Below are 26,132 nucleotides of genomic sequence, written 5' to 3'. Positions count from 1 at the left end.
TCCCCCTACTAGTTACATCTTCAAAGAAACTCCAATTTTATCAGACATAATTTCTCTTGTATAAAAGCATACTGACTTTGTTTGAACATACTCTGGCTTTCTAAGTATATTGTTAAGGGTTCTTTAATGTTCGAATAAAGCTACCTTTAGCTTTTTGACTCTGTCCAAAAAAATGTGCCATATTTCAAGAAAGATCCAGTATTGAACATTTTCCATTGCCTGCATGAGTCATCGTTCAGGCTTTTCTGAGTGAGGTTGATCATTAAATAATGTTTGAGTAATTATGTAAAGCCCACTAGGAGCTGGACTGAGACAACCCAAATGCAGTTAATGCCCTGGCAGTTATCAGTCCAGCCAAGATTCAGAGGTGAAAAGCTACCACTGACTCAGTCAATGTTTAAAAAAAAACCTCACTTCCATTCATATCCTTCCTTCTCCCTCCACCATTCAAAACAGCAAACCAAATACCTGTGATGATGTAAACTCAGGAGATGTAAGTGGCTTTAGTCCATCTTGGTTCAGCTGACTTGTATCAGAATCCAGTCTCTGGGATTGATTCTGTTGTGAAGAAAATGGCAGATGGGTAATCGACGAGGAATCGCAGGGTGTTCTAGGTAAAAGGCTGAACCACTGTCCGTGTTTCTCAGCACACTCTTTGACACTTTGCTCTGAGTTTGGGATGCTAAGATCAAACAGCTTCCGATTGCTGGCCAGCAGCACTTCTGGGGAGATAGTACTCGGGTTATCTTTGTTAGAGCTGCAGTGAGGTGTAGGAAGGGAAAGGTTTGACACAGAGTTCTGTAGGATGCTCAGCCAGGCTAAAAAAACACCCGACTGGTCAATGTTTTGAGGAGTCTGACTGGTGGAATGGGAGTCTTGTATAGCATCACTGGAATGTTTGGCATATGCAGCATCTTGCAACTTTGGATTCTCTGGGTTGACCAGTTCGGCGTCACATATTCCCTGCTGGTTATCTGATGGCTGACCCAGAGTGGTTGGATTCTTGTCAGCTACCTCGCCTGCCTCCACTTTAATTGGGGCATTCTCCAAAAGCTTGCTCTTTTCTGCTTCCAACTCTTCAGTACCTGATGGAAAGGAAGGTCAAGACTAAAATATGACATCTCCTCAACAAAAATACATTATGTAGATCACAATGCTGGCTATGCCCAATAAGTGTAGAGTTCAAACCCCAAATTTCCTCCCTCCCAAGCCTGCTGTTTATTCCTGTTCATTACACTTGTTTTCCCTTCTCTTTTAAAAGCAGTAATTCATGCCAGGGAACATTACGATGGGCAGAGTTTTTGGAAAGTATGTGTATGGAGAGTGCCAGAGGAAGTGGTGGAGGCTGGTACAATTGTAACATTTAAAAGGCATTTGGATGGGTATATGAATAGGAAGGGTTTGGAGGGACGTGGGCCAGGTGCTGGCAGGTGGGACTAGATTGGGTTGGGATATCTGGTCGGCATGGACGTGTTGGACCGAGGGGTCTGTTTCCATGCTGTACATCTCTATGATTCATTCGGATGCCTCTCAGGCCACCGCTTACTATGCCTAGACCTGGCATGGCTTTGACAGGTTGAATGGCCCACTTCTGTGCCGTTAATTACTTTGTCATACAAGGTGAGGGGGCAGTGGGGTAAGGTATCAGAGGCCTGCTGGGACATCTGGAACCTTCGCCCAGTGCCTTTCGTTCAGGGGCTGAGTAGGGCAGAAGAAAGGAGAGAATAGGTTAGGAGAATTGGCCATGCTAAATTGCTCATTGTGTAGGTTATTAGTCAGGGGTAAACATAGGGGAATGGGTCTGAATGGGTTACTCTTCGGAGAATTGGTGTGGACTTCTTGGGCCAAAGGGCCTATTTCTACGCTGTCAGGATTCTAATTCTAATTCTAATTCTTAGCTTTAGGGGCGGCACAGTGGCTAGCACTGCTGCCTCACAGCACCAGGGACCTGGATTCGATTCCAGCCTTCGGCGACCGTCTGTGTGGAGTTTTCACATTCTCCCTGTGCCAGCGTGGATTTCCTCCGGGTGCTCCGGTTTCCTCCCACAGTCCAAAATGTGCAGGTCAGGTGAATTGGCTGTGCTAAATTGCCCATAGTGTTAGGTGTATTAGTCAGAGGGAAATGGGTCTGGGTGGGTTACTCTTCGGAGGGTCGGTGTGGACTTGTTGGGCCAAAGGGCCTGTTTCAACACTGTTGGGAATCTAGTCTAAACTAAATATTAGGCAATAAATTATCAAATCATCAATTTTGGCAGAAAAATTACAGCATCAAATTCCCTGAAATGGAAACAGTATTTTACCACAGAACAGTTGGCATTGTCAGTCTTACCTAGCGAACCCTCAGAGCCTTCCACAAACACCCCACAGAGGTGGGGAAAAACCCAGTAGCGTCGCCTGAAACGGTCCTGCCCCAATAACAAGGCACGTAGTGTCTGGGAGACTTGAAGCAGCTTCCGTGCAAAAAAACTTTGTCGCTATGGATACAAGCAATCACGACATTGATTACCAAACAACAATGACAGACACTTCTGCTGTGCTCTGGTATAAAGGAAACCAGCTCTGATCACTTTACAGGGAGAAGATGATGGACAATAAGCAAAGGAGATAAAAATCAACGTGTTTGTGTGTGGTGTATTTGTGCATCTATTTATGTGTTCATGTACAAGTGCTGAGAGGGTTTTTAAGGCTCTTGATAATGGCATATGGAATTAAGAGGAATTAGTTGCATGGATACCAAGATAGTCAGAGGCCAGAAAGCAAATTGTCAGGATAAAGGAGACTGCATCAGAAGTGATGAGCCGTGTCACGCAAGGTTTTATGTTAAGCCTGCTCTTATTCACTGTTTACATAAATCAGTGAGATTGAGAATTGAAGAAAACAAGGTCAAAATTTGCTAATAAAATCAAATTGACTTAGCAAACTGTGATGATGCCGGTTATATATTGTTTTTCGAACTTGTTTATCGAGAAGATGTGGTGTATATTCAATAGGTCGTTGCCAATGATGGAGAAGTTACAATTGCAAGGAAAGACTCAAGAAGAAAGGGTTCTTTTTGTAAAGTAGCAGCTCATTGGAAGTTGAAAGATAACCCAATAATAAGGAGTTGGAGTAGGCCATTCAGTTCTTCAAGCCTGCTCTACCAATCAGTGTGGCCGATCCAATTACAGCCTTAGTCATGGTCCTCATGCATGAATTGTAAAAGGTTAGTTACGCAGGCACAGCAAGTAATTCGGACAGCTAAGGGATTCTATAATAATGTAAGTATCATTGATCACGAGGGGAACCGAATACAAACATCGAGAAGACGGGGCATTGGTGGGACTGCATTTGGAGTGCCATGCACAGTACTGGTCTCCTTATTTAAGGACGGATGTAAATGCTTTGGGAAGCAGCTCAGAGAAGGTTTATGAGACTAATACCTGGAATGGAGCAGGCAGTGTTATTGTATAAGGAAAGGTTAGACAGCATAGGGCTTGCATCTGCTGGAGTTTAGAAAAGCAAGAGGTGACTTGATTGAAAAATGAAAGGTGTTGAGGGATATTGACAAGAGGGGTTTGGAGATGATGTTTCCTCTGGTGGGAGAATCTAGAACTAGGGGGTCATGGTTTAAAGTTCAAGGGTCGACCAATTAAAACAGAGTTGAGGCAAAACATTCAGTGCGTTGAGTCCTTAGAGGTTTCTTCCTGAAAAGGTGGTGGAAACTGAATTTTTGACTATCTTTAAGGCAGACATACATAGATTCTGGTTAAACAAGGGGTTGAAAGGTTATCAGGGGAGGTGGGAATGCAGATTTGAGGCAATAATCAGATCAGCTCTGATCTTAGTGAATAGCAGAGTAGGCCCGAGCAGCTGAATGGCCTTCTAATTCATATGGTCATGCTCATGTCACTCCCACTTTCCAGGTGCACTCCCCACGCCACCACCACTATCACCTAACCCTGGACTCCAGTGTTATTTAAAATTTGGTCTGACTCAGCCACAAATATGTTCAATGACCCAGCCTCCATTGTTCTCTTGGGTAGAGAAATCCAAACAACAACAACCCTCCTTAAGTAAGGAGACCAAATTGTATGCAATAAAAGACTTCAAAATTGTTGTGGTTCTGTTCGCTGAGCTGGAAATTTGTGTTGCAGACGTTTCGTCCCCTGTCTAGGTGACGTCCTCAGTGCTTGGGAGCCTCCTGTGAAGCGCTTCTGTGATGTTTCCTCCGGCATTTGTAGTGGTTTGAATCTGCTGCTTCCGGTTGTCAGTTCCAGCTGTCCGCTACAGTGGCCGGTATATTGGGTCCAGGTTGATGTGTTTGTTGATAGAATCTGTGGATGAGTGCCATGCCTCTAGGAATTCCCTGGCTGTTCTCTGTTTGGCTTGTCCTATAATAGTAGTGTTGTCCCAGTCAAACTGTCATCCGCGTATGTGTGGCTACTAAGGATAGCTGGTCGTGTCGTTTCGTGGCTAGTTGGTGTTCATGGATACGGATCGTTAGCTGTCTTCCTGTTTGTCTTATGTAGTGTTTTGTGCAGTCCTTGCATGGGATTTTGTACACTATGTTGGTTTTGCTCATGCTGGGTATCGGGTCCTTCGTTCTGGTGAGTTGTTGTCTGAAAGTGGCTGTTGGTTTGTGTGCTGTTATGAGTCCTAGTGGTCGTCTGGCTGTCAGTTCAGAAATGTTCTTGACGTATGGTAAAGTGGCTGGTCCTTTGGGTTGTGGCATGTCCTCATTCCGTTGTCTTTCCCTTAGGCATCTGTTGATGAAATTGCAGGGGTATCCGTTTTTGGTGAATACATTGTAGAGGTGTTCTTCTTCCTTTTTTTGCATTTCTGGTGGGCTGCAGTGTGTTGTGGCCCTTTTGAACAGTGTCTTGATGCAACTTCTTTTGTGTGTGTTGGGGTGGTTGCTTTCGTAGTTTAGGACTTGGTCTGTGTGTGTGGCTTTCCTGTATACCTTTGTGGTGAATTCTCCGTTAGGTGTTCTCTGTACCATCACGCCTAGGAATGGGAGTTGGTTGTCCTTTTCTTCCTATCTAGTGAATCGGATTCCTGTGAGTGTGGCGTTGATGATCCGGTGTGTTTTCTATTTCTGTGTTTTTAATGATTACAAAGGTGTCATCCACATATCTGACCCAGAGTTTGGGTTGAATTTGCGGTATGACTGTTTGTTCTAATCTTTGCATTACCGCTTCTGCTATGAGTCCAGAGATCGGTGAGCCCATGGGTGTGCCGTTGATTTGTTCATATCTTTGGTTGTTGAATGTGAAGTGTGTTGTGAGGCACAGGTCCGGTAGTTTGAGTATGCAGTCTTTGTTGATAGGTTCCCCGTCTTGTTGTCCGTTCTGTATGTCCAGCAGGTTGGCTATCGTTTCTCTGGCTAGGGTTTTGTCGATAGAGGTGAACAGTGCCGTTACATCGAATGAGACCATAGTTTCTTCCTTGTCTATGTGTATATTTCTGATGATGTCCAAGAATTCCTGTGTTGATTGTATAGAGTGTCTGGATCCGCTGATCAAGTGTTTCAGTTTCTGCTGTAGTTCTTTAGCCAGTTTGTGTGATGGTGTCCCTGGTAGTGATACGATGGGTCTGAGTGGGATATCTGGTTTGTGCACTTTAAGTAGTCCATAAAATCTGGGGGTGTTGTTGCTTTCAGGTTTCATTGTGCAGGTTCCTCAGTGTGTTGTTTATCTTATTGGTGAGCTGTGGGGTGGGGTCAAACTCCCCCTTTTGGTAGGTGTTAGTATCTGCAAGTAGTTGTTGCGCTTTCTGGATGTATTCTGCTTTGTCCAGGATGACCGTCATTCTGCCTTTGTCAGCTGGTAGTATGATTATGTTCTTATCATTTCTTAGTGATTTTAGTGTTTCCCTCTCCTTGGTGTTGAGGTTAATGTGTTTGTCTTTTCCTTGTTATCAGCGGTACGATACTTTGTCTCACTGTTTGTTGTGTCTCTTCTGTCAGTCCATTGCTCCTGAGTGTGCATTCTAGTGCTGCTAGGAAATCTGCTGTCTTGGCGTCCCTGTGGTTGTAGTTGAGTCCCTTGGCCAGTATTGTTCTTTCCGTGTCTGTGAGCTGTCTGTGGGAGAGGTTTCTAACCCAGGTGTGTGTTGTGGTGTCCTCTCTGTTGTGTGTTAGTTTGGCCATTTTTTCTTTTAGTGACGTTTTTTTGCGGTGTGTGGTCCTGTTCTGTCCTATGGTGACGGCCTGTTCTATGGTCCGGGTCCATTCCTGATTGGTGGTTTTTGAAACTAACGATTTTTGGCGCACAATTTCTTGTCTGTATTTGTGTAGTCTGTTGTGTGCGTCTGTAATCATTACCTGGATCATCCTGAATCTGTTCTGTCTGGCTGTGTCTCTGGCTTGTGGGTTGTTGACTGGCGGTCTGTATCTGACATATGGTGGAAGGATTCAACCCAAACTCTGGGTCAGATATGTGGATGACACCTTTGTAATCATTAAAAACTCAGAAATAGAAAGCACACACTGGATCATCAACGCCACACTCACAGGAATCCGATTCACTAGAGAGGAAGAAAAGGACAACCAACTCCCATTCCTAGAGTGATGGTACAGAGAACACCGAACAGAGAATTCACCACAAAGGTATACAGGAAAGCCACACACACAGACCAACTCCTGAACTACGAAAGCAACCACCCCAACACACACAAAAGAAGTTGCATCAAGACACTGTTCAAAAGGGCCACAACACACTGCAGCCCACCAGAACTGCAAAAAGAGGAAGAACACCTCTACAATGTATTCGCCAAAAACGGATACCCCTGCAATTTCATCAACAGATGCCTAAGGGAAAGACAACGGAATGAGGACATGCCACAACCCAAAGGACTAGCCACTTTACCATACATCAAGAACATTTCTGAACTGACAGCCAGACTACTACAACTACTAGGACTCATAACAGCACACAAACCAACAGCCACTCTCAGGCAACAACTCACCAGGACAAAGGACCCGATACCCAGCATGAGCAAAACCAACGTAGTGTACAAAATCCCATGGAAGGACTGCACAAAACACTACATTGGACAAACAGGAAGACAGCTAATGATCCGCATCCATGAACACCAACTAGCCACGAAATGACACGACCAGCTATCCTTAGTAGCCACACACGCGGATGACAAGCAACATGAGTTCGACTGGGACAACACTACTATTATAGGACAAGCCAAACAGAGGACAGCCAGGGAATTTCTAAAGACATGGCACTCATCCACTGATTCAATCAATAAGCACGTCGACCTGGACCCAATATACCGGCCACTGCAGCGGACAGCTGGAACTGACAACCGGAAGCGGCAGATTCAAACCACTACAAATGCCGGAGGAAACATCACAGAAGCGCTTCACAGGAGGCTCCCAAGCACTGAGGATGTCACCTAGACAGGGGACGAAACGTCGGCAACACAAATTCCCAGCTCGGCGAACAGAACCACAACAATGAGCACCCGAGCTACAAATCTTCACAAACGTTGTCTTCAAAATTATGAGAGGATAAATACTGATACTTTGATTTGCTGGCTGAATGATTCAACATTTTCTACCACAAACCACTACTCAAGCAGAGCCTTTGCTTTTCTTTTAACGTTCTACAGATTAATAATTACTCACCTTACTGAGTTTCTCGATTTGACGATTTAATTCAGCAATGCTGGCAGAAGGATGATCATCCATCTAAGAAGGGCAGTTGAGAGGCATATATTAACAGCGAGAACTAACAGATACACCGTCTTATTCATTGTTTTAGACTCAATTCTTTTGCTGCAGTTTTTTATTCTTAGTTTTCTGACCTATCATTCTCTGCACCACAAACCTCAAGCAAGCTGCTTGTGAACTGACCGTGAAAAAGTGCTTATCAATTCGGATGAAATTTATAACATCATTCCCACGGCTCAGTAGGATGGCTGGTGTGTGTATAATGAAAAAATATTGCTGAGACGCATTTGGAGGCTTCCTTACAAGATTCAGCTCAAAGCAATGTTCAGATAGTGTAGACAGAGCTTTACCCTGTGCTGTCCCTGAGAGTGTTTGATGGGGACGGTGTAGAGGGATCTTTATTCTGTATCTAACCCTGTCCTGGGAGTGTTTGATGGGGACAGTGTAGAGGGAGCTTTACTCTGTATCTAACCCCGTGCTGTCCCTGTCTCTGGGAGTGTTTGAGGGGGGGACGGTGTAGAGGGTGCTTTACTCTGTATCTAACCCTGTGCGGTCCCTGTACTGGGAATGTTTGGGGGGAGGGGAGAAAACAGTGTAGAGGTAGCTTTACTCTGTATCTAACCTTTTGCTGTCGCTGTCGTGGGAGTGTTTGAGGGGGACAGTGTAGGGAGAGCTTTACTCTGTATCTAACCTCATACTGTTCATATCCAGGGAGTGTTTGATGGACACTGCATAGAGAAAGATTTACTGTGTGTCTCACCCTGTGCATCAAATATTTTCCAGAGTGATCTGCAGAGAAGGGTGTTTTCAGGGGTTGGTGGTAGAGTGACTTCAGTTCACTTTTGTATACCTGACAGTACCAATCACAGACAGCCGCTAGAGGAAGTGTTCCTATCTTTGCTGCATCAGCTAGGGAAGGGATATTGCATAAAAAGGAAACTAGACAAACGGAAAAGGAATAATTGGTGGTTTAAGGAAACAGCCTAAAATATAATTTAACCTTAATCATTCCATCAATCTTTCTTTCTGATGATTTATCTTTTGTTTCCTCCTTCACACTCTCCTCGGCCCTTGTGCTTGCTGCTATACTGTTGTGGCCTTCTTCAGAACAGAGGCCTTGCTTTCGCCTCTTGCTGTCCACAATGCTATCGGCCTCCTGAATTCCTTTCTTCTTTGCCAGAGCTCTCTTTAACCTACCAGGAGAAATGAACAATTTTTTTTTAAAAAAGGCCTTTCACCTCAGTTTGTGTCCTGTTAACGATATGCAGGGAATCAGAGCCCAGAGCTTGGTGGTTGTCTGTAATGCAGTGTGGCAAGAATAAGACAAGATCTTCACTTGTGGCAAGGCTGACAAACAAAACAATTCGCTGCATGCAAGTAACTTGAAATAACGCCAACCTACCAGTTTCTCCCTGTCAGGAATCTGCCGCAAGGGAAGGCAGGGGTGCAACAGTAACGTAGGTGGATGAGCAAACCCAGGCCAATGCTCTGGGGACAGAGGTTCGAATCCCACTATAGCAGATGGTGGAATTTGAATTTTTTTTAAAAACTGAAATAAAGAGCTTGCCTAATTTGCAATCTTGTTGATTTGTCTTAAAAAACCCACCTTGTTCACTGTGCCCTTTAAATAAGGAAATTTGCCATCCCCACTTGGCCTGGCCTACAGATGACCAGCAATGTGTCTGACTCTTAACTGCCCTTTGGGAAATTAGGGATGGACAAAAAAATGCTGCTCTGGCCAGTGATGCTTACATCCCGTGAACAAATAAAAAAAAACATTTTTGCACTACAGCAAGGAAGCTACCAGAATAAACCAATTGTGGGCTTAGGTTGGGGGTGGCGCGAATCATACATATATATATATATATGATTCGCGCCATATATATATATATACATACACACACACACACACACACACACACACACACACACACACACACACACACACACACACACACACACACACACACACACACACACACACACACACACACACACACACACACCCTGGGTAATGTCTCTGCCCTAACCTAGTGGCTGCTGAGGCCAATTGTCATCAGCTCCCCCTGCCCTGCTGAGATCTGCCAACCCAGGCCTGCGATTGAACCAGAAACCTTTTGGTGTCTATGGCTCTGCAATGCTTCAGGCAACACATGACCCAGCAGGAGAACGGAGATGGTGATTTGTGACATTGTGAGAATTCTGGATTGGAGGAGACACTGAGCTTATGGAAAAAAGCTTAATTAACAGCTAGTCCTGCTGCAACACTTGGTTAATGAGTGTGTACAAAAGAAAGTATATATGAGTTCAGAACTGTCACACATACCGAGGAAATGAGCATTTGATGATGATTCATAGCTTGAAAAATGGTCAGAGTAAGAAGGCACCAGAGTACGATCTAGGTTCACATGCACAATTCAGCACTCTGTTAATCATAGAATCCCTACAGTGTGGAAACAGGCCCTTCGGCCCAACAAGCCCATACCAACCTACTCTACATTTACTCCTAACTAACACATCCCTGAACACTACGGGGCAATTTATCATGACCAGTTCACTTAACCTGCACATCTTTGGATTGTGGGAGGAAACCAGAGCACCCGGTTGAAAAAAAAGCAGACACAGGGAGAATGTGCAAACTCTACACAGGCAGTTGCCCAAGGCTGGAATCGAACCCAGGACCCTGGTGCTGTGAGGCAGCAGTGCTAACCACTGAGCCACCGTGCCCACACCCTCAATCTTAAGTTGCCTCAATCTTAATGGTGCCACATTGGAAGAGGTACTCAACACCAGAATGTTTCTCGTACCAAAGGCTTCGGAGGCAGATTATAATTAAAAACCAAGGTCCAGTTATCGCAGCCTCCTTGTCACACATGGTCTTGACCAGCTCAGACACCAGACTGCATGTCACTCATTCATTTGCTGTTGTTATCACAGTTTCAGTGTTGCATTGGGACAAACAGGAAAGAGAATATGAATTAGCATACTTTGTTTTGAGAAGGAATCCCTGAGGTCCAGATCCACTCATTATGATAAAACCTTTTTTGGTGCTTCTAAAGGGACTGGAAATGGAATACCTTACCTCCTCAGTTTGCCATCCACGATCCACTTGTTCTTCCGAATGTTGGCACGATGATCTATGTTTTTATCTATTTCCCTGCACAGATCAAATCAAGAGCCACGCTTTAATATCATCGCTTTCTTCATGCTTTGCATATTGTCTTTAGATTCTTTTTCTCAATTATCTAGTTCCTTCTTCCAGGTTCTCCATTCCGATTAGCTGTTTTGAGAGCAGCCATTGCAGCTATGAGGAGTTTGGCTCAGGCCGGTTTCTCCTCCAATAGGCTCCTAACCCAACTTACAAAGCAGAAGAATAAGGGCTCACACTCACTCAAGTTAGGCACCAATTTCAACCGTGTTGGAACTAGCCCAGAGACAAAATGCAAAATCAATTCAGTCACTGGAGCCTGGACACTATGAAGGGACAGCTCCAGAAGAGACACCTGAACTGTTCTGGTAATTCACACCAGAGCCAGCAAGAGAGAAAGTGACAAAGATCTGCTAACTCAGTACAGACTATGAAATGACTTCGAGAAGGGCTCATGCCCGAAACGTCGATTCTCCTGCTCCTTTCCTTGGACCTGCTGCGCTTTTCCAGCAACACATTTTCAGCTATGAAATGACCTCTCCCTTTTTCAAAAATGTGTCAGCGGAGCCAGTATTAACTACAATCAATGGCTGGCTCTTCTGCAAGTTAAGCAAGTACCACGTTTTGCCTCCTACCTTATCACTATGCTGCTCCCCAGCAGCTCATTGACGAGGAAGGCTAGCACTGCTGCCTTTTTCTCAGAGCAGTGTGCCTGGAATGATTTGCTTTTCAGCCCTTCACAAAGCTCTGTTTCAGCACCGTAAGACTCCAGGAAAATCCGCAGCACTTCTGACACATTATCCCGGTTGATTCCAATATCACAGATTCGCTGCCCAAGAAATGTTGCTGACTGGAAAAGTGAAGGATTTGATTGATGACACACCATATATGGGAAAGCTACATATACAACATGTAAAATATAAAGCTTGCTTCAGCTCAATATGCAGGACTATAGATCTTGGAATAGTATAGCACAGGAACAGGCCCTTCAGCCCACCATGTCTGTGCCAAACATGATGCCATTCTAAACTAATCCCATCTGCCTGCACATGGTCCGTATCCTTGACCGTTCATTTGTCTGTCTAAATGCCTCTTAAATGTTGCCGTCATATCTGCTTCTCCCACCTCCTTTGGCAATACTTTCCAAGCACCTACCCACCCTCCTTTTAAAAAGACTCTGACTTACCCATCTTATCCATACCTCTCAATTTTATATGCTTCTATCAGCTCAACCCCTACCCTCCTAAACTCGAGTCAAAACAATTTTTGAAAAGCCTTTCACCTCAGTTTGTGTCCTGTTAACAATATGCAGGGCATCAGAGCCCAGTGCTTAATGGACTCAGGGACTTGCATCCACCCCAAGATCCGTTCTTGTATCAATGCCACTACAGGTCCTGCCACTTGCTGTATATTTTACTCTTGCATTTAGCGCCCCCAAAAATGTCTCACCAACTCCATCTTTCTCTGCCCAACTTTCCAACTGATCTGTATGCTGCTGTATCCTTCGACAACCTTCCTCACTATCCGCAACTGTTGTCCATGTTGACAACATCCACTGCCCTGCTCTCATCAATCAACTTTGTCACTTCTTTAAAAAAAACTCAATGAAATTTGAGACAAGACCTTCCCCCTTACATGCTGACTATCCCATACAAGTCCATTCCTTTCCAATAATAGAATCTTGTTATACTGTAAGGGATTACACAGGAGATAACATATATGGTGAAGTCTTAATGCACAATAAACAATGCTCAAAAGGTTGAAGGAGGAGACGAAGAAGGAGGAGACGGAGGAAACGACGGAGGAGGAGACGACGACGACGGAGTGTGTGTGTGTGTGTGTGTCTGTCTGTCTCTCTCTCTCTCTCGGTGGTGGGGGCGGGGGGGGTAACTGGGATTTCTAGGACCATAGCAGGTCACAGAGCGAACAGCTAAGATTACAAATTTCTTAATTAGAAGGAAGACTCTTTGCCAATTCACCCTACCAAGGCCCTTGCTTATTTAAAAACCTCAATAAACTCTCCTCTTAGACTTCTCTGCTTCAGTGTAAATCAGATTCTCAAATTTCTCTGTATAACTACAGTTGCCAACTTTCGCATCATCCTGATGAACCTATGTTGTCCACCCTGTGTGGCTCTAATGTCTGCGGCTCTCAAAACCTAGCTGTCACTGAACACGGTCTTCTACTAATGTATTACATTTTTGGCTTTGTGCTTTTCTATAGGTCTTCACTGAATTTATAAAAGCTGAAATGCTACCGTATTTACAGCTTTACCTTTCTACACTTCCAGAATATTATATATCGGAATCCCTTACCACTGTGTATTCCCCATTCAAAATGTATTGTTTCACACTTCTCTATATAAAAAAAATGTTCGTCAACCAAAACATTTGTTATATGTTCGCCCATTCTGTTTTAGATTAGATTCCCTACAGTGTGGAAACAGGCCCTTCGGCCCAACAAGCCCACACCGACCCTCCGAAGAGTAACCCGCCCAACCCCATTTCCCTCTGACAAACGCACCTAACACTCTGGGCAATTTAGCACGGCCAATTCACCTGATCTGCACATCTTTGGACTGTGGGAGGAAACTGGAGCACCCGGAGGAAACCCACGCAGACACGGGGAGAATGTGCAAACTCCACAGACAGTCGCCCAAGGCTGGAATTGAACCTGGGACCCTGGTGCTGTGAGGCAGCAGTGTTAACCACTGAGCCATCATGCCACCCCACGGTGTATGGTGTATGTCTTGGATGGTGTATTCCATCACACTCCTGACTTGTGCCTTTGTAGATAGTGGACAGGCTTTGGGGAGTGAGGTGGTGAAGGACTTATTGCAGGGTGTGTCACCTCAGACTTGCTCTTTTAGCCACTGTATTTATATGGCTAGTCCAGTTCAATTTCTGGTCAATGGTAGCTCTCAGGATATTGATAGTGAGGGAAAATCAGTAACAGAGTGATGGCTGGATTCTCTCTTGTTTGAGATGGTTATTTCCTAGTACTTGCAGGGTGTGAATTTTACTAGCCACTTATCAGCCCAAGCATGGATATTTTCCAACTCTTGATGCATTTGAACATGGACTGCTTCAATATCTGAGGAGATGTCAATGGTGCTGAACATTGTGCAATCAACAGTGAACATCCCCACTTAGAGTCATAGAGATGTACAGCACAGAAACAGACCCTTCAGTCCAACCCGTCCATACCAACCAGATATCCCAACTCAATCTAGTCCCACTCCATACCAACCAGATATCCCAACCCAATCTAGTCCCACCTGCCAGCACCCGGCCCATATCCCTCCAAACCCTTCCTATTCATATACCCATCCAAATGCCTTTTAAATGTTGCAATTATACCAGCCTCCACCACTTCCTCTGGCAGCTCATTCCATACATGTACCACCCTCTGCATGAAAACATTGTCCCTTAAGTCTCTTTTATATCTTTCCCCTCTCACCCTAAACTTATGCCCTCTAGTTCTGGACTCCCCCACCCCAGGGAAAAGATTTTGTCTCTTTACCCTATCCATGCCCCTCATAATTTTGTAAACCTCGAAATTGTCACCCCTCAGCCTCCGACGCTCCAGGGAAAACAGCCCCAGCCTGTTCAGCCTCTCCCTGTAGGTCAAACCCTCCAACCCTGGAAACATCCTTGAAAATCTTTTCTGAACCCTTTCAAGTTTCACAACATCTTTCCGATAGGAAGGAGACCAGAATTGCATGCAATATTCCAATAGTAGCCTAACCAATGTCCTATACAGCCACAACATGACCTCTTAACTCCTATACGCAATACTCTGACCAATAAAGGAAAGCATACCAAACGCCTTCTTCACTATCCTATCTACCTGCGACTCCACTTTCAAGGAGCTATGAACCTGCACTCCAATGTCTCTTTGTTCAGCAACATTCCCCAGGACCTTACCATTAAGTGTATAAGTCCTGCTAAGATTTGCTTTCCCAAACTGTTCTGACCTTATAACAGAGGGTAGGTCATTGATGAAGCAAGTGAAGATGGTTTAACACCTACCTAATGCCCACCACGTTAATAAAATTGAACAGAGCTGATATATAATTAACACTGAGCTTTGTGGGTACAGTATGTCCAACCCATTTCCAACTGGAGCAACACTTATTGACCCTAACTCTCATTTCTGTACCCATCAGCCAACTTTCTCTCTGTGCTGCTACATTTGGTTTGGTTGGAGAATTTGGAACACAGTCACTTGTTCAGTCTCCATACCTGGTATTTATGTGGCAATCCTGGATCGAGCACTGCAATCTGGAGTAATCGAATGAGCAGATCCTGGATATCAGCCATATTGTCTCCAACATTCAGCAGCCCTTCCTGGAGTGTATTCAAGCTGGGCACATCCCTGCTGGGGTCGAAGCCGAGCACCTTGCCATAGTTGTGCAAAAACTCAATGACTATGAGACAGTTAGAAAAGGCACAGCCAGAAAGCACCAGGCCTGGAATGGGGACAAACTCCGGCAAAGGCTGGAAGAAAAATGGAGGACTATCTATGAATATGGCAGAATTGCATACCCAGGTAACCACACCATCTCCATTATTATTGCATGGAGTAACAGTAAACCTACAGAAATATCTAAAGCAAAGTTAAACAGCTCCTTCAATATTTGACACCACCACAACTCTAAATTCACTAGCTCCTTATCTCCCTTCCTTATCTGAGGGTACTGACTCACTGGGTTAAAGTGTTATGGTTAGGGTTCCCAATCCTGGATTAATTCCTGGAGACACCAGGATGCTTCATTTTCATTTCACATCCATCCAGAGTTGGCAATACCTCTGGTATCTCAGCCAAGAAACCATTCTCCAAGAAGCCTCAAAAGTGAGTAGGTCATAGAACTCTCAACAATGAGCATACCACAGTCAAGAGCAATAGCAGAGAAAGCCACATTTTGTCTGCACATGCAGACATTCTAGTATTGCGTAAATGAGTAATGATCATCGCATCTCTGAGCTTTTCCGCTCCTAACCTCAGGAATGTTGAGCTTGCTTGTATCGCCCCAGATCAGCCAGTTCAGTCACTAAACGGTGCAACAGCAAACAGCACCAACCAGAAACGGTGCCAGGTTTGAATCCTGTTTTGTGGCCAGATCACTGGTTTCACCCAAAGTACTAGTTCAGGTACATTGGGCACTACAATGATCACTTGGATTAGGTTATGGAACAATCAGTCAGGGTTCCCAGTCCTCAGTCCTGACTGACTCTCAGCAGGCATGGTGTGTAGAACAGAATCAGGTTCAGATGACCAATATTGTTGAATGGCCTAGTGACACTTGCTTTCTAAGCTTCCAGACGATGTGCAAACACTTAAATGATGTACTAATTTCATTCACTAAGTCTGACAGTCATAAACATTTTCTGATAATAAAATTGAGGGAAAATAATGAATGCTTGGACTCAAAGGAGTAATCACTGTTTTACATAGCATGTACTATATGAGCCTGACCTTTTCCTTTCGCAGTTGGCTCTAGGTTTGGTGTCAGGTAGAGGTTTACCTTGTGATCAGTTAAATACAGGTCTTCGATGGGTTTCTTCATCTCCTGCCCGAGCTGCAGCTTCTGCTGTTTCCCTTTCAGTTTCTGCTGCTTCCTCTTTTGCTTGTCCTTCTGATCCTTTCTCAACCTTTGGGCTTTCTGCAGCTTCTGCTCTGGTTCAAGTTGAGACTGTCCCTGTTATACAGGGATGAAAAAACAGCATTAGAGATTCACTACATCTTTTCCTTGACAATTGACTCTTGCTGTTGACTCTAGTTGACTCTTGCTGACACACATGCACACTTGCTGTCCGCTCTTCCTGTGTGAATCCAGGCACATGCTAGTGGTCTATTTGACTCGAGAGGCTTAACCCAATCTTGAACCAAGGATTTAACCTCGAACCTTCAGATCTATATGGCTGCTACATGCTGTGCTTACCAACTGAGCCATTCAGGGAGTCAGACTGCAAATTCACCATCATCTGTCGAGAAGCCGGGAATCCCATAGGCATGATCAAATTAAATGGGAGAACCTGCCTGAAGGGCTGAATGGTCTTCCTCTGTTCTTATGCCAGTGTTCTACTGGGCTCTGTAAACATGGAGTCAAGATTAGAGTGGTGCTGGGAAAGCACAGTGGGTCAGGCAGCATCCAAGGTGCAGGAAAATCGATATTTCAGGCTAAAGCCCTTCATCAGCAATGAGGCTGGGAGCCTCGGGGGTGGAGAGATAAATGGGGGGGGGGGGGGGGGGGGGAAGCTGTGGGAAAGGTAGTTAAGAGTGCAATAGGTGGATGGAGGTGGGGGTAAAGGTGTTAGATCAGAGGGGAGGGTGAAGCAGATAGGTGGGAAGGAAGATGGACAGGTCATGGGGGACGGTGCTGAGCTGGAAGGTTGGAACTGGGGTAAGGTGGGGGGAGGCAAAATGAGGAAACTGGTGAAGTCCACGTTGATGTCCTGGGGTTGAAGGGTTCCGAGATGGAAGAGGAAATTTTCCGGAGTTGTCCCAGCAAATACAACAGGATCAGCAAAGTAAAACCAACTGGCAATAAATTGTTACAGGGCCATGATTGTTAACAGTGAGAGAGGACAACTGAAATTACAGACAATACGCAGCACAGAAACTAACTACTCAATCCAACCAATCTCACCAAGACTCTTGGAGGGAGGGGTTGGGCTGGTTACTGCTGGTTAGATACACTCTCTCGGTACTCAGTCATACAAAACATGACAGTACCACACTCAATCACTGGTTTGTGCTGAATTAACAAGCCTCAGCCTGACTGACCTTAGTATCGGGCACTAAAGCAAGAGAGAAACAGCTAAAGCTGTATCCCGATGCATTAGCCAGTCCATAGGTACAGAATAGACCTTTGAGGGAAGTGGTAGAGAACTGGTAGAACCTGTGGACATGTATCCCAGTAAGTCAGGCGTTTCAAGAATGGACAAAAAAAGGGCAAGCCTTACTTAAGCTGGATAGGTTCAAACAGCATCAGCTTACGATTGCATCCACTGTCAGAACCAGTGTCAATCAGAACTTGAGTGGGGAACAGACCAAACCAATGTACATTCTTCCTCTTTGCCTAGGATGTCAGAATCAGGCACTTAGCAACACAGGTTAGATGTAAATCCGAGTTTTCTCTGGACTGCCTTAGCCCCGATCCCAGAAAACAACCATATAGTAACGTCAGCATGGCAATTTACCACACAAGCTGCTCTTGCAGCTTCTCGGACAAGGTTGGCCAATTAGTGTTAATTAGAAATGAATTCTGTTTTATTTCCAGCACACTCAGGTCTCCAGGCAACTGGGTTGAAAACCCAGAGCAGTACATTTCATGTGGAAGTTGTAGCAGTTGTCAGACTGAGTGGCTTTACTTCCATCAGGTCAGGTTGCACTGAATTGTGCCAGCTGAATTCTTATATTACCAAAGGTTTTTCATTTCAAACACAAACAAAAATAGAAATTGCTCAAAAATCTCAGCAGATCTGGCAACATCTGTGGAGAGAAATCAGAGTTAACGTTTCGGTTCCAGTGACCCTTCCTCAGAACTGATGGCAGCGAGGAAAATGTTGCCTTTTATGCTGAAGATAGGGCTGGGGGATGGCGCTAAGGGGTAAATGATGGGTGGAGATAGAGCCCAAAGAGAGAGAAGAACAATTGGGCAGACAAAGGAGTGGATAACAATCAGGCTGGGAGGTTTAATAGCCGAAGGGCCTGTACTGCAACTTTCTATGTTCTATTAATGGGGACTATTAGTGGCTGACACTAGGTTGTGTGTAATAGCAGACCATGTGATAACAAGGCGTGGTGTGTAGGGGCTGGGGGAAGGACATGGGAGAAGGTGCCACAACCCCTAAAATTGCCAAACTCGATATTGACCCAGAAGGCTGGAGAGTTCCTAAGTGGAAAATGAGGTGCTGTTCTTCCAGCTTTCACTGAGCTTCACTGGAGCACTGCAGCAAGCCTGAGATAGAGATGTTAGTCAGGGAACAGGGTGGTGTGTTAAAGTGGCAGGCAACTGGAAGCTCAGGGTCTTTTTTGCAGGCAGAAGGTAGGTGTTTTAGACTAGATTACTTACAGTATGGCTCAACAAGTCCACACCGACCCTCCAAAGAGCAACCCACCCAGACCCATTCCCCTACATTTACCCCTTCACCTAACACGACAGGCAATTTAGCATGGCCAATTCACCTAACCTGCACATTTTTGGACTGTGGGAGGAAACCGGAGCACCCAGAGGAAACCCACGCAGACACAGAGAGAATGTGCAAACTCCACACAGACAGTTGCCTGAGGCGGGAATTGAACCCAGGTCTCTGGCGCTGTGAGGCAGCAGTGCTAACCACCGTGCCGCCCATATTCTGTGAAGCCGTCACCCAGTCAGCATTTTGTCTCCCCAATTTACAGGAGACCACATTGTGAGCAGCAAACGCAGTAGACAAGATTGTGAGAAGTGCAGGTAAAGTGCTGTTTCACCTGGAAGGTATGTTTGGGGCCCTTGGATAGTGAGGATGGGCAGAGGAAAATGGGCAGGTTTACACCTTTGGCAGTTGTAGGAGAAGGTCCCGGGGGTGGGGGGGGGGGGGGGGGTGGGAGTTGGTGAAGGAGGAGTGGACCAGGCTGTCCCGGAGAGAACAGTCCTCACAGAAGGCTGACAAGAGAGAGGTGGGGAATATATGTGTCTGGTGGTGACATCTCATTGGCAGGAATGATGGCTAATGATCCTCTGGATGTGGATGCTAGTGGGATGGTAGGTAAGGACAAGGGGAACACTATCACTGTTGTAGGAGGGAAGAGATGGGGTGCAGGAGATGGGTTGGACACGGCTGAGGGCCCTGTCAATAACAGTGTTGGAGAAGCCTCGGTTCAGGAAGAAGGTGGACATTTCAGAGGCTCCCTTGTCAAAATTGGCCTCGTCAGGGCAGATGCGATGGAGATGGAGGAACTGGGAGAGTGGAATAGAGTCTTTACAGGAAGCAGGGTGTGAGGCTGTACAGTCACGGTAACTGTGGGAGTCAGTGGTGGATATTGGTGGCCAGCCTATCCCCAGAAATAGAAACAGAGATGTCGAGGAAGGGAAGGGAGGAGTCAGGGATGGAATTTCAATTTTAATTTCAAACCTTTTGCTTCAACTTATTCAGCAAGGCCTTCAGCTTCTGCTTCTCTTTTTCATTCAGAATAGCTGGAAAAAAAAAATATCAAAAAGAGAATTGCATTAATCAGCTTTCAAGTATACTGCATCCAATCTAACTGGAAAATGAAGGGAGTGGGAGAGTTGGGGGCTGGCATGGAATGGGTATAATGTGTTCAGCTACCTGTTTATAGACTCTTAGAAAGAGGCTACTCAGCCCATCAAGTCTATACAGACTCTCCGAAGAGCATCGCACCCAGATCCAGACCCCCACTACACTATACTTGTAACCCTGCATTTCCCATGGCTGATCCACCTAGCCAACACATCTTTGAACTGTGGGAAGAAACCAGAGCGCACAGGAAGAATGTGCAAACTCCACACAGACAGCCGCCCAAGGCTGGAATCGAACCTGGGTCCCTGGTGCTGTGAGGCAGCAGTGCTAACCACTGAGCCACTGCGCTGCCATTCATCCACCTGCATGAATCCGATAGCAGGTGGCTGATCTGTTTTAGGCCCTTACTGTGCAGAATCTCTGATTCATGTGACAAATGCCACTTTTTGATATGTGAGGGGTGGGGGAGGCGTAAGAGAGGTAGCTCTAGTTAAACTGTTACGGGTCAGCACCTCTCGCTGACTGAGGAGACTGGGCATACAACCTCCTCTTTGGCTTCTAACAATGCCGTCCCGTGACCAGCCTTTAAAATGTGAGTGTGAGTGAGCTCCAACCAATGACACCTCCCTCTGGGCAAGCATGGGACCTTAATTGCCCTGCTCAGATAATAAGCAATCAGGAAGCATTCGAATGCAATAAAATGTGGGCAATCTTTCAGCAAAGTCAAACCAGAATTTATAATCGCCTTAATTATAAGTAATCTGTTTCTTGGGCTTCCTTGTGAAATATGGAGCAAACTGTGGAAGGATCCATTACCAAGAATTCCCAAGGGAGGCTTTCAACACTCAATACAGTTTCAACCTTATCCTAGTACATGCGCAGAAACCTTGGAGAATCAGTCCTGTTATCATATTTTAAAGTGCCCGCTTGCTGGATGTTTATTGGTTTGCCTGCAAGATGACACATCACGTCAGAACATTGAGCACTATTGATGGGAACATTGTTATATCAGCTTCCTTACACGGTCAGCCGTGTATTTGAAGTGTGGAAAGTGACACCTGGCCTGTCTCGATAGGAGACACTGTACCTGGGCCATACTGTATATCTGGCAAAAACAACAGACACAATTGATCAGAATCTTTTCCAACGTTAAGACTGAAAAAACATGCTTCTATTCACACAAATAAAAATTGCCTCACATTTAAGCTTTAAGTAAACATAAGTAGTTCTTAAATTAAAGGAACAGTTACAAATCTTATCAGTTGGACACCCAGTCAGGTCCTCATCTTTGCATCGGTTCCAAGGTTGAGCCATGTGGAAGGTGACGTCTCAGTGAACAGCTTTCCTCCTCCCTCTCCCCTCCCCTGCATTCTCTACTGAAATCAATGGGCCGCAAAGATCACTGTGAACTAAGGCTGGGCAGCAAAGCATCCAGTTACAGTCCCATCCAGGCTTACTATTGGTGCGAAATGGCAGCTCTGGTTAAGAAACCAGCAAAAATATTCTTTTCAAAACAAAAACGAGGCGAACAGCAGATTTCAACTGCATATTTGCTGACAGTTTGAGCTAACATTTAAATTACAAACAGAGGTAAGCCACTTCAGCCCTTCAAGCATGCTCTGCCTTCAGTAAGATCATGGCTGATCCAATTCCTCCGCATTCCACCTACCCCCCCATTAATTTTTGCCCCCATGCTTAGCAAGAGTCTATCCACTTCTGTCTTACAAGATATTCAGAATTCTGTTTCCACCACCTTTTGAGGGAGAGAAGTCCAAATACTCACAACCCTTTGTGATTAAATATTTCTCCTTATCAATGTCTTAAATGGGTGAACCCACCCCCCCCCCCAATATTTTTAAACAGTGACCTTTCAGAACCTCGAGGCATCCCACAGCACTTTACAACAAGGTTTTTTTTGAAGTGTCCTTACTGCTGTAACATTTAAAATGTGGCAGACATCCAAAAAGAAAATCTTCCACAAACAGCAATGCGATAATGCTCTAGTGGTGTGAATTGAGGGATAAATATTGGGCAGGACACTGGGGAGAATTCCCCTGCTCTTCAACAAATAATTACACCAAATCTTCTTACATCCACCTAAGAGGATAGATAGCATCTTGATTTATCATCTGATCTGAAAGGTGGCGACTCAAACAGTGCAACACTGCCTCAGCACTGCACTGGGAGTATCAGCTTGGATTTTGTGTTCAACTCTCTGGAGTGGAATTTGAACCCACAACCTTCAGCCTCAAAGGTGAGAGCAACCATTGATTTGCCAGTCACTTAATCAGGGAACAAGCTGAGCAAATGCAAACAGCCAACCCAAGCCTGTTGAAGTGTCAGCAATGGCTTCATTGATAAAGCTCTTGCCTGAGTCACCAGGTTCTGGTTTCCAAGTACCAATCCACCCATAAAAACCCAGGCTGAAATGCCAGTGCAGTCTTGCACAGTCGCAGGTGGAGGCATCTGAATGATACATTGAACTGAGGCCCCAGCTGCCTACTCAGATCCCAAGACACTATTTCAAAGAAGAACGAAGGGGAATTGTTCCTAGTGTTCTGACCAATATTTTTCCCTCAACAAACATCACTGAAAACAAATTATTGCACTGCTGTTTGTGGGAGTTTGCTGTCACATAGTCACTGTTGTAATGCAGGCAATCAGTTGAAAATATCCCATTGCTTGTGAAGTGCTTTGTAAAATGCTGTATAAGCATGAGTCATTTTTTAATGTTTGTTTGTTTTATTGACAAGCACATCCCCAAGGACAACTCAAAGATCCTGAGGAGGTTTGACAGTATGGATGCAGAGAGGATGATTCCTCTTATGTTAGAATCGAGAACTTGAGGATACTGTTTAAAAATCAGGGGTTGCGCACTTCAAGCAGAGACGAGGTGAAATCTTTCTGATTTTGTTTTGTTTCTCTCAAAGAGTAGAGTCTTTGGAAACCTCTCCCTGAAAGGCGGTGGGAGGCAAGTCTGATTTCCTTTTGAGGGAGAGGTGCCTGCATTCTTGGTCAGCAAGAGGGTGAAAGGTCATCAGGAATGTGAATTTAGGGTTACACAGCTCAGCAAAGATCTTATTAAATGTTGGTACAGGCTCGAGGAGCTGAACGGCCTACTCCAGCTCCTTGTTCAAACGTTCATAGTTGGCAGGGAAGGACATTTAGCGATACTCTTGAATGGGGACTGGCTTGTGGTCCAGATACACATATTCTTTCAATCATTCAATGAATAATCTGATATAGTATTGAACCAGGAAGCTTCAAGTCTTTGACCTATCCTGAGGATGGCAGCAACTCGCTCTGAGTTGGGGCTGGGAAAGAAAATCAGTCGGGGCCCTGGCACCCGATTGATGTTTGGTGCTTACCTATACCAATCGTTGCTATGCACGTGAAAGAACAGAGGTTGGTATCCCACCACCAAGTCATCCTTTGTTTACACATGCTCAGTACATGGGCTCTGACCTGCCAGCTCAGAGCCAGTCCCTAGAATGAAGAGACTCTCTGACACTCCTGTTTCTATCTGGCAGTCAATGAGCTCCAATCACTACAGCACATGTATCGAAGTTGGGCAATAAAGGAATCGAGCTGTGATTCACTGTCTATACTGAAATATGAAGAATGGCTGGAGAGTCAATCGCAGCTTGAGAAGTGTACCCCGAAATGAGTCAAGCATCTTCAATAGAGAGAAAATAAAAAGGAGGGAATGGAAAGAAAAACTTGGGAGGGGGCTGGGAAGGAACAGAATCACAAAAGTGCAAAACATGCATTTTATATGGATTAATATACATGTCAAAATGAGATCTACAGAAAGAATTGTATTGCATTTAACAGACACATTGCTACACCTGGGAGGACAAGGGCAGCGGATATATGGGAAGATCACCACCTGCACATTCCCCTCTGAGCCACGCACCACCCCGACTTGGTAATCTATTGCTGTTCCTTCACTGTCGCTGGGTTAAAATCCCAGAACTCCTCCTCGAACAACACTGCAGGTGTATCTGCACCAAATGGACAGCAGGCAGCTCAGCACCATACCTCCTCACAGGCAATAAATACTGGCTCAGCCAGTGGTGCCCCACACCCCTGTACAAAGTAATAAAGAAAAAGAATGAAATCAAGTTGTATCACCTTGAGATTCGATTCTTTTCATGAGTTTGAACTCTGTCTTGTTGAGCAACGTCACAGTCTTGACCTTCGGTGGCCTTCCTTTGCCTCGCTTGACCTTTGGTGGTTTCTGGGCTCGTTGCTTGTTCGGATTCGGTGGCCGTCCCCGTCTGCCCATCATGGCTTTAATCCGTAAAGGGATTTCTTCCACAGTAAGCCTGCACCACTGCTCACCCTAAATATATCAGACAAAAAAAAACCATCACTGCTTTAGATGGACACACGAAGGGACAAAACAGAGACTTTTGTCTGTGTGAGAAGTCCCATATAAATGCAACTCGTTAAATTGTTCCTTAAGATGTTTTCAGTAGTGGGAGATGCAGTACCAATGGGCTGGATAGGAGGTACTAGGGTATAGGATCATGCCAACTATTCCTTGCATGTTCTGTTCCCAGTCTTGACTATTGTCAGGAAAAAACAAATGTCAAGTGAAAGGTAAATGATTCAACAGGAGAGGGAGGACCAAGAGGTGAGTGAAGCACCTTGAAGTCTCCCAAGCAAAAGTAAAGACACATTCGCTGAATCATGGGTTGAGATGGCATTTTCACTCATAACACATTAAATGACGTAGCAATTTCCTCTTTCTTCAAGAATCCTTGCTAATCTCAAATTTTGATTCAAATTGGAAGCAAGACACTAAGTGAAGCCAAATGAGATAAACAAATTTCTATTCAGGAACAGAAGCCTGTACAAACCTCAGAGGAGTCCCGTGCTTCAAAAAAATCTCCCACATTCATCCTGGGACTGAAGCTGAAATGTTCCCGATTGACTTCAGTCACTGCATTTCGAACCAGGTACTGGAAAAAGAACAGAACTCATCTGTTTCCAACTGACAGTTCATTAACTCTATCCTAAAATGAAGGGTAACTAGATAAATCTGAGAGGGTTAACTTTTTTTTTTTGAAACAGCCTTTTGCTGCTGCTCAATAACCATGCTGTTAGAATTTTCTTGGGAAAATAAGCACAACATCCCTACTATCCGTACAGTGTCTAAACCCTCTGGAGCTTTAAAAGATCTTGTCGCATCATGATTTAAAGCAAGAAAGTCTGGTGATCTCACTGGGGAAGGTTGTCACCTCTGGAAAGAAATAGAAACATTTTTCCGTCACTAACAGGTTTTTATCACTCTCAATTAAAGCACATGATGGGGAAAAGCAGTCGCACAACATTGAACTTGTTAAAAGGACACCGTTAACTGTTAGCCACTGAATGAGAAAGCCTCTTGGGAAAGTTGGAAGCACCCCATTACTAACCCCACCCCCACCCCCCACAACCCTACGATGCTCACAGTGTTCACTCGAGGCCATAAGGAGCAACGAATACAGTGAAGATGAAAAGTCTGCAGTAGTTAGGCAATCCCACCTTCCAAGCTGAGGGAGCATAACATGGCCATGGTGAAAATATAATAAGGTCCAATCCAGCTATTTTTGAGGACTTTGGAACAATCAAGCTCAGAGATCGGTCTCAGTCTGACTGCTAAAAATGTGGAGAACGAAACAAAAATAAGGTTGGGAACTAATTATTTGGGAAGCTTCTTATGAGAGCAGAATGATGTTCTCTGGAATGAAACTGCCTTTCAAAAAAAAAGCAACCCTCCTTGTTTGGGTCTGGTTACATGTGTGGTGATTGCTGTGTACTGCCTTCTCCAAATGGGCAGCATTCCTATTCTAACCTACAGAGTGGGTTTTGGCAGGGATAACGTAGCTGCATGATCCTCTGTTACCCAGCGGACACAAACTTTCTGGCAGGAGCAACTGGATAATGATCAGGAGCATGAAGCTGAGCTGATCTCCCTCTCTCACCCAAAGGCACTGAAACCATTTGGAGCATCAAGATCCAATCAAGACACCTCTGACTGTTCGAAATTCCAGCAGAAACAGAGCTAGCCTGTCCAAACTTT

The 26,132-nt window shown here is 44.9% G+C and overlaps 1 protein-coding gene across 4 annotated transcripts in view; it reads right to left on the bottom strand.

The window, feature by feature from the left end:
* The window catches only part of LOC122543362 (bromodomain adjacent to zinc finger domain protein 2A-like), a 133,422-nt gene that overhangs the window by 24,367 nt on the left and 82,923 nt on the right, over positions 1–26,132 (bottom strand). For all 4 annotated transcript variants that reach the window (XM_087985647.1, XM_087985648.1, XM_043681996.2 and 1 more), the window contains 11 exons: positions 24,928–25,029; positions 24,197–24,407; positions 19,937–19,998; positions 16,342–16,515; positions 15,059–15,313; positions 11,450–11,664; positions 10,749–10,823; positions 8,667–8,859; positions 7,622–7,684; positions 2,330–2,474; positions 469–1,085 (listed from right to left, as the gene is read on the bottom strand). In XM_087985647.1, coding sequence (XP_087841773.1) covers positions 469–1,085; positions 2,330–2,474; positions 7,622–7,684; positions 8,667–8,859; positions 10,749–10,823; positions 11,450–11,664; positions 15,059–15,313; positions 16,342–16,515; positions 19,937–19,998; positions 24,197–24,407; positions 24,928–25,029 — 2,112 coding nt within the window. The remainder of the gene's footprint in view (positions 1–468; positions 1,086–2,329; positions 2,475–7,621; positions 7,685–8,666; positions 8,860–10,748; positions 10,824–11,449; positions 11,665–15,058; positions 15,314–16,341; positions 16,516–19,936; positions 19,999–24,196; positions 24,408–24,927; positions 25,030–26,132) is intronic.

The sequence above is a fragment of the Chiloscyllium plagiosum genome, unplaced genomic scaffold, assembly GCF_037043375.1.
Source record: "Chiloscyllium plagiosum isolate Xiang-an unplaced genomic scaffold, Cpla_swu_hap1 HiC_scaffold_53X, whole genome shotgun sequence".
Taxonomy (NCBI): Eukaryota; Metazoa; Chordata; class Chondrichthyes; order Orectolobiformes; family Hemiscylliidae; genus Chiloscyllium; species Chiloscyllium plagiosum.
Note: the sequence above shows the minus strand (reverse complement) of the source record. Positions and strands in the feature narration are given on the sequence as shown.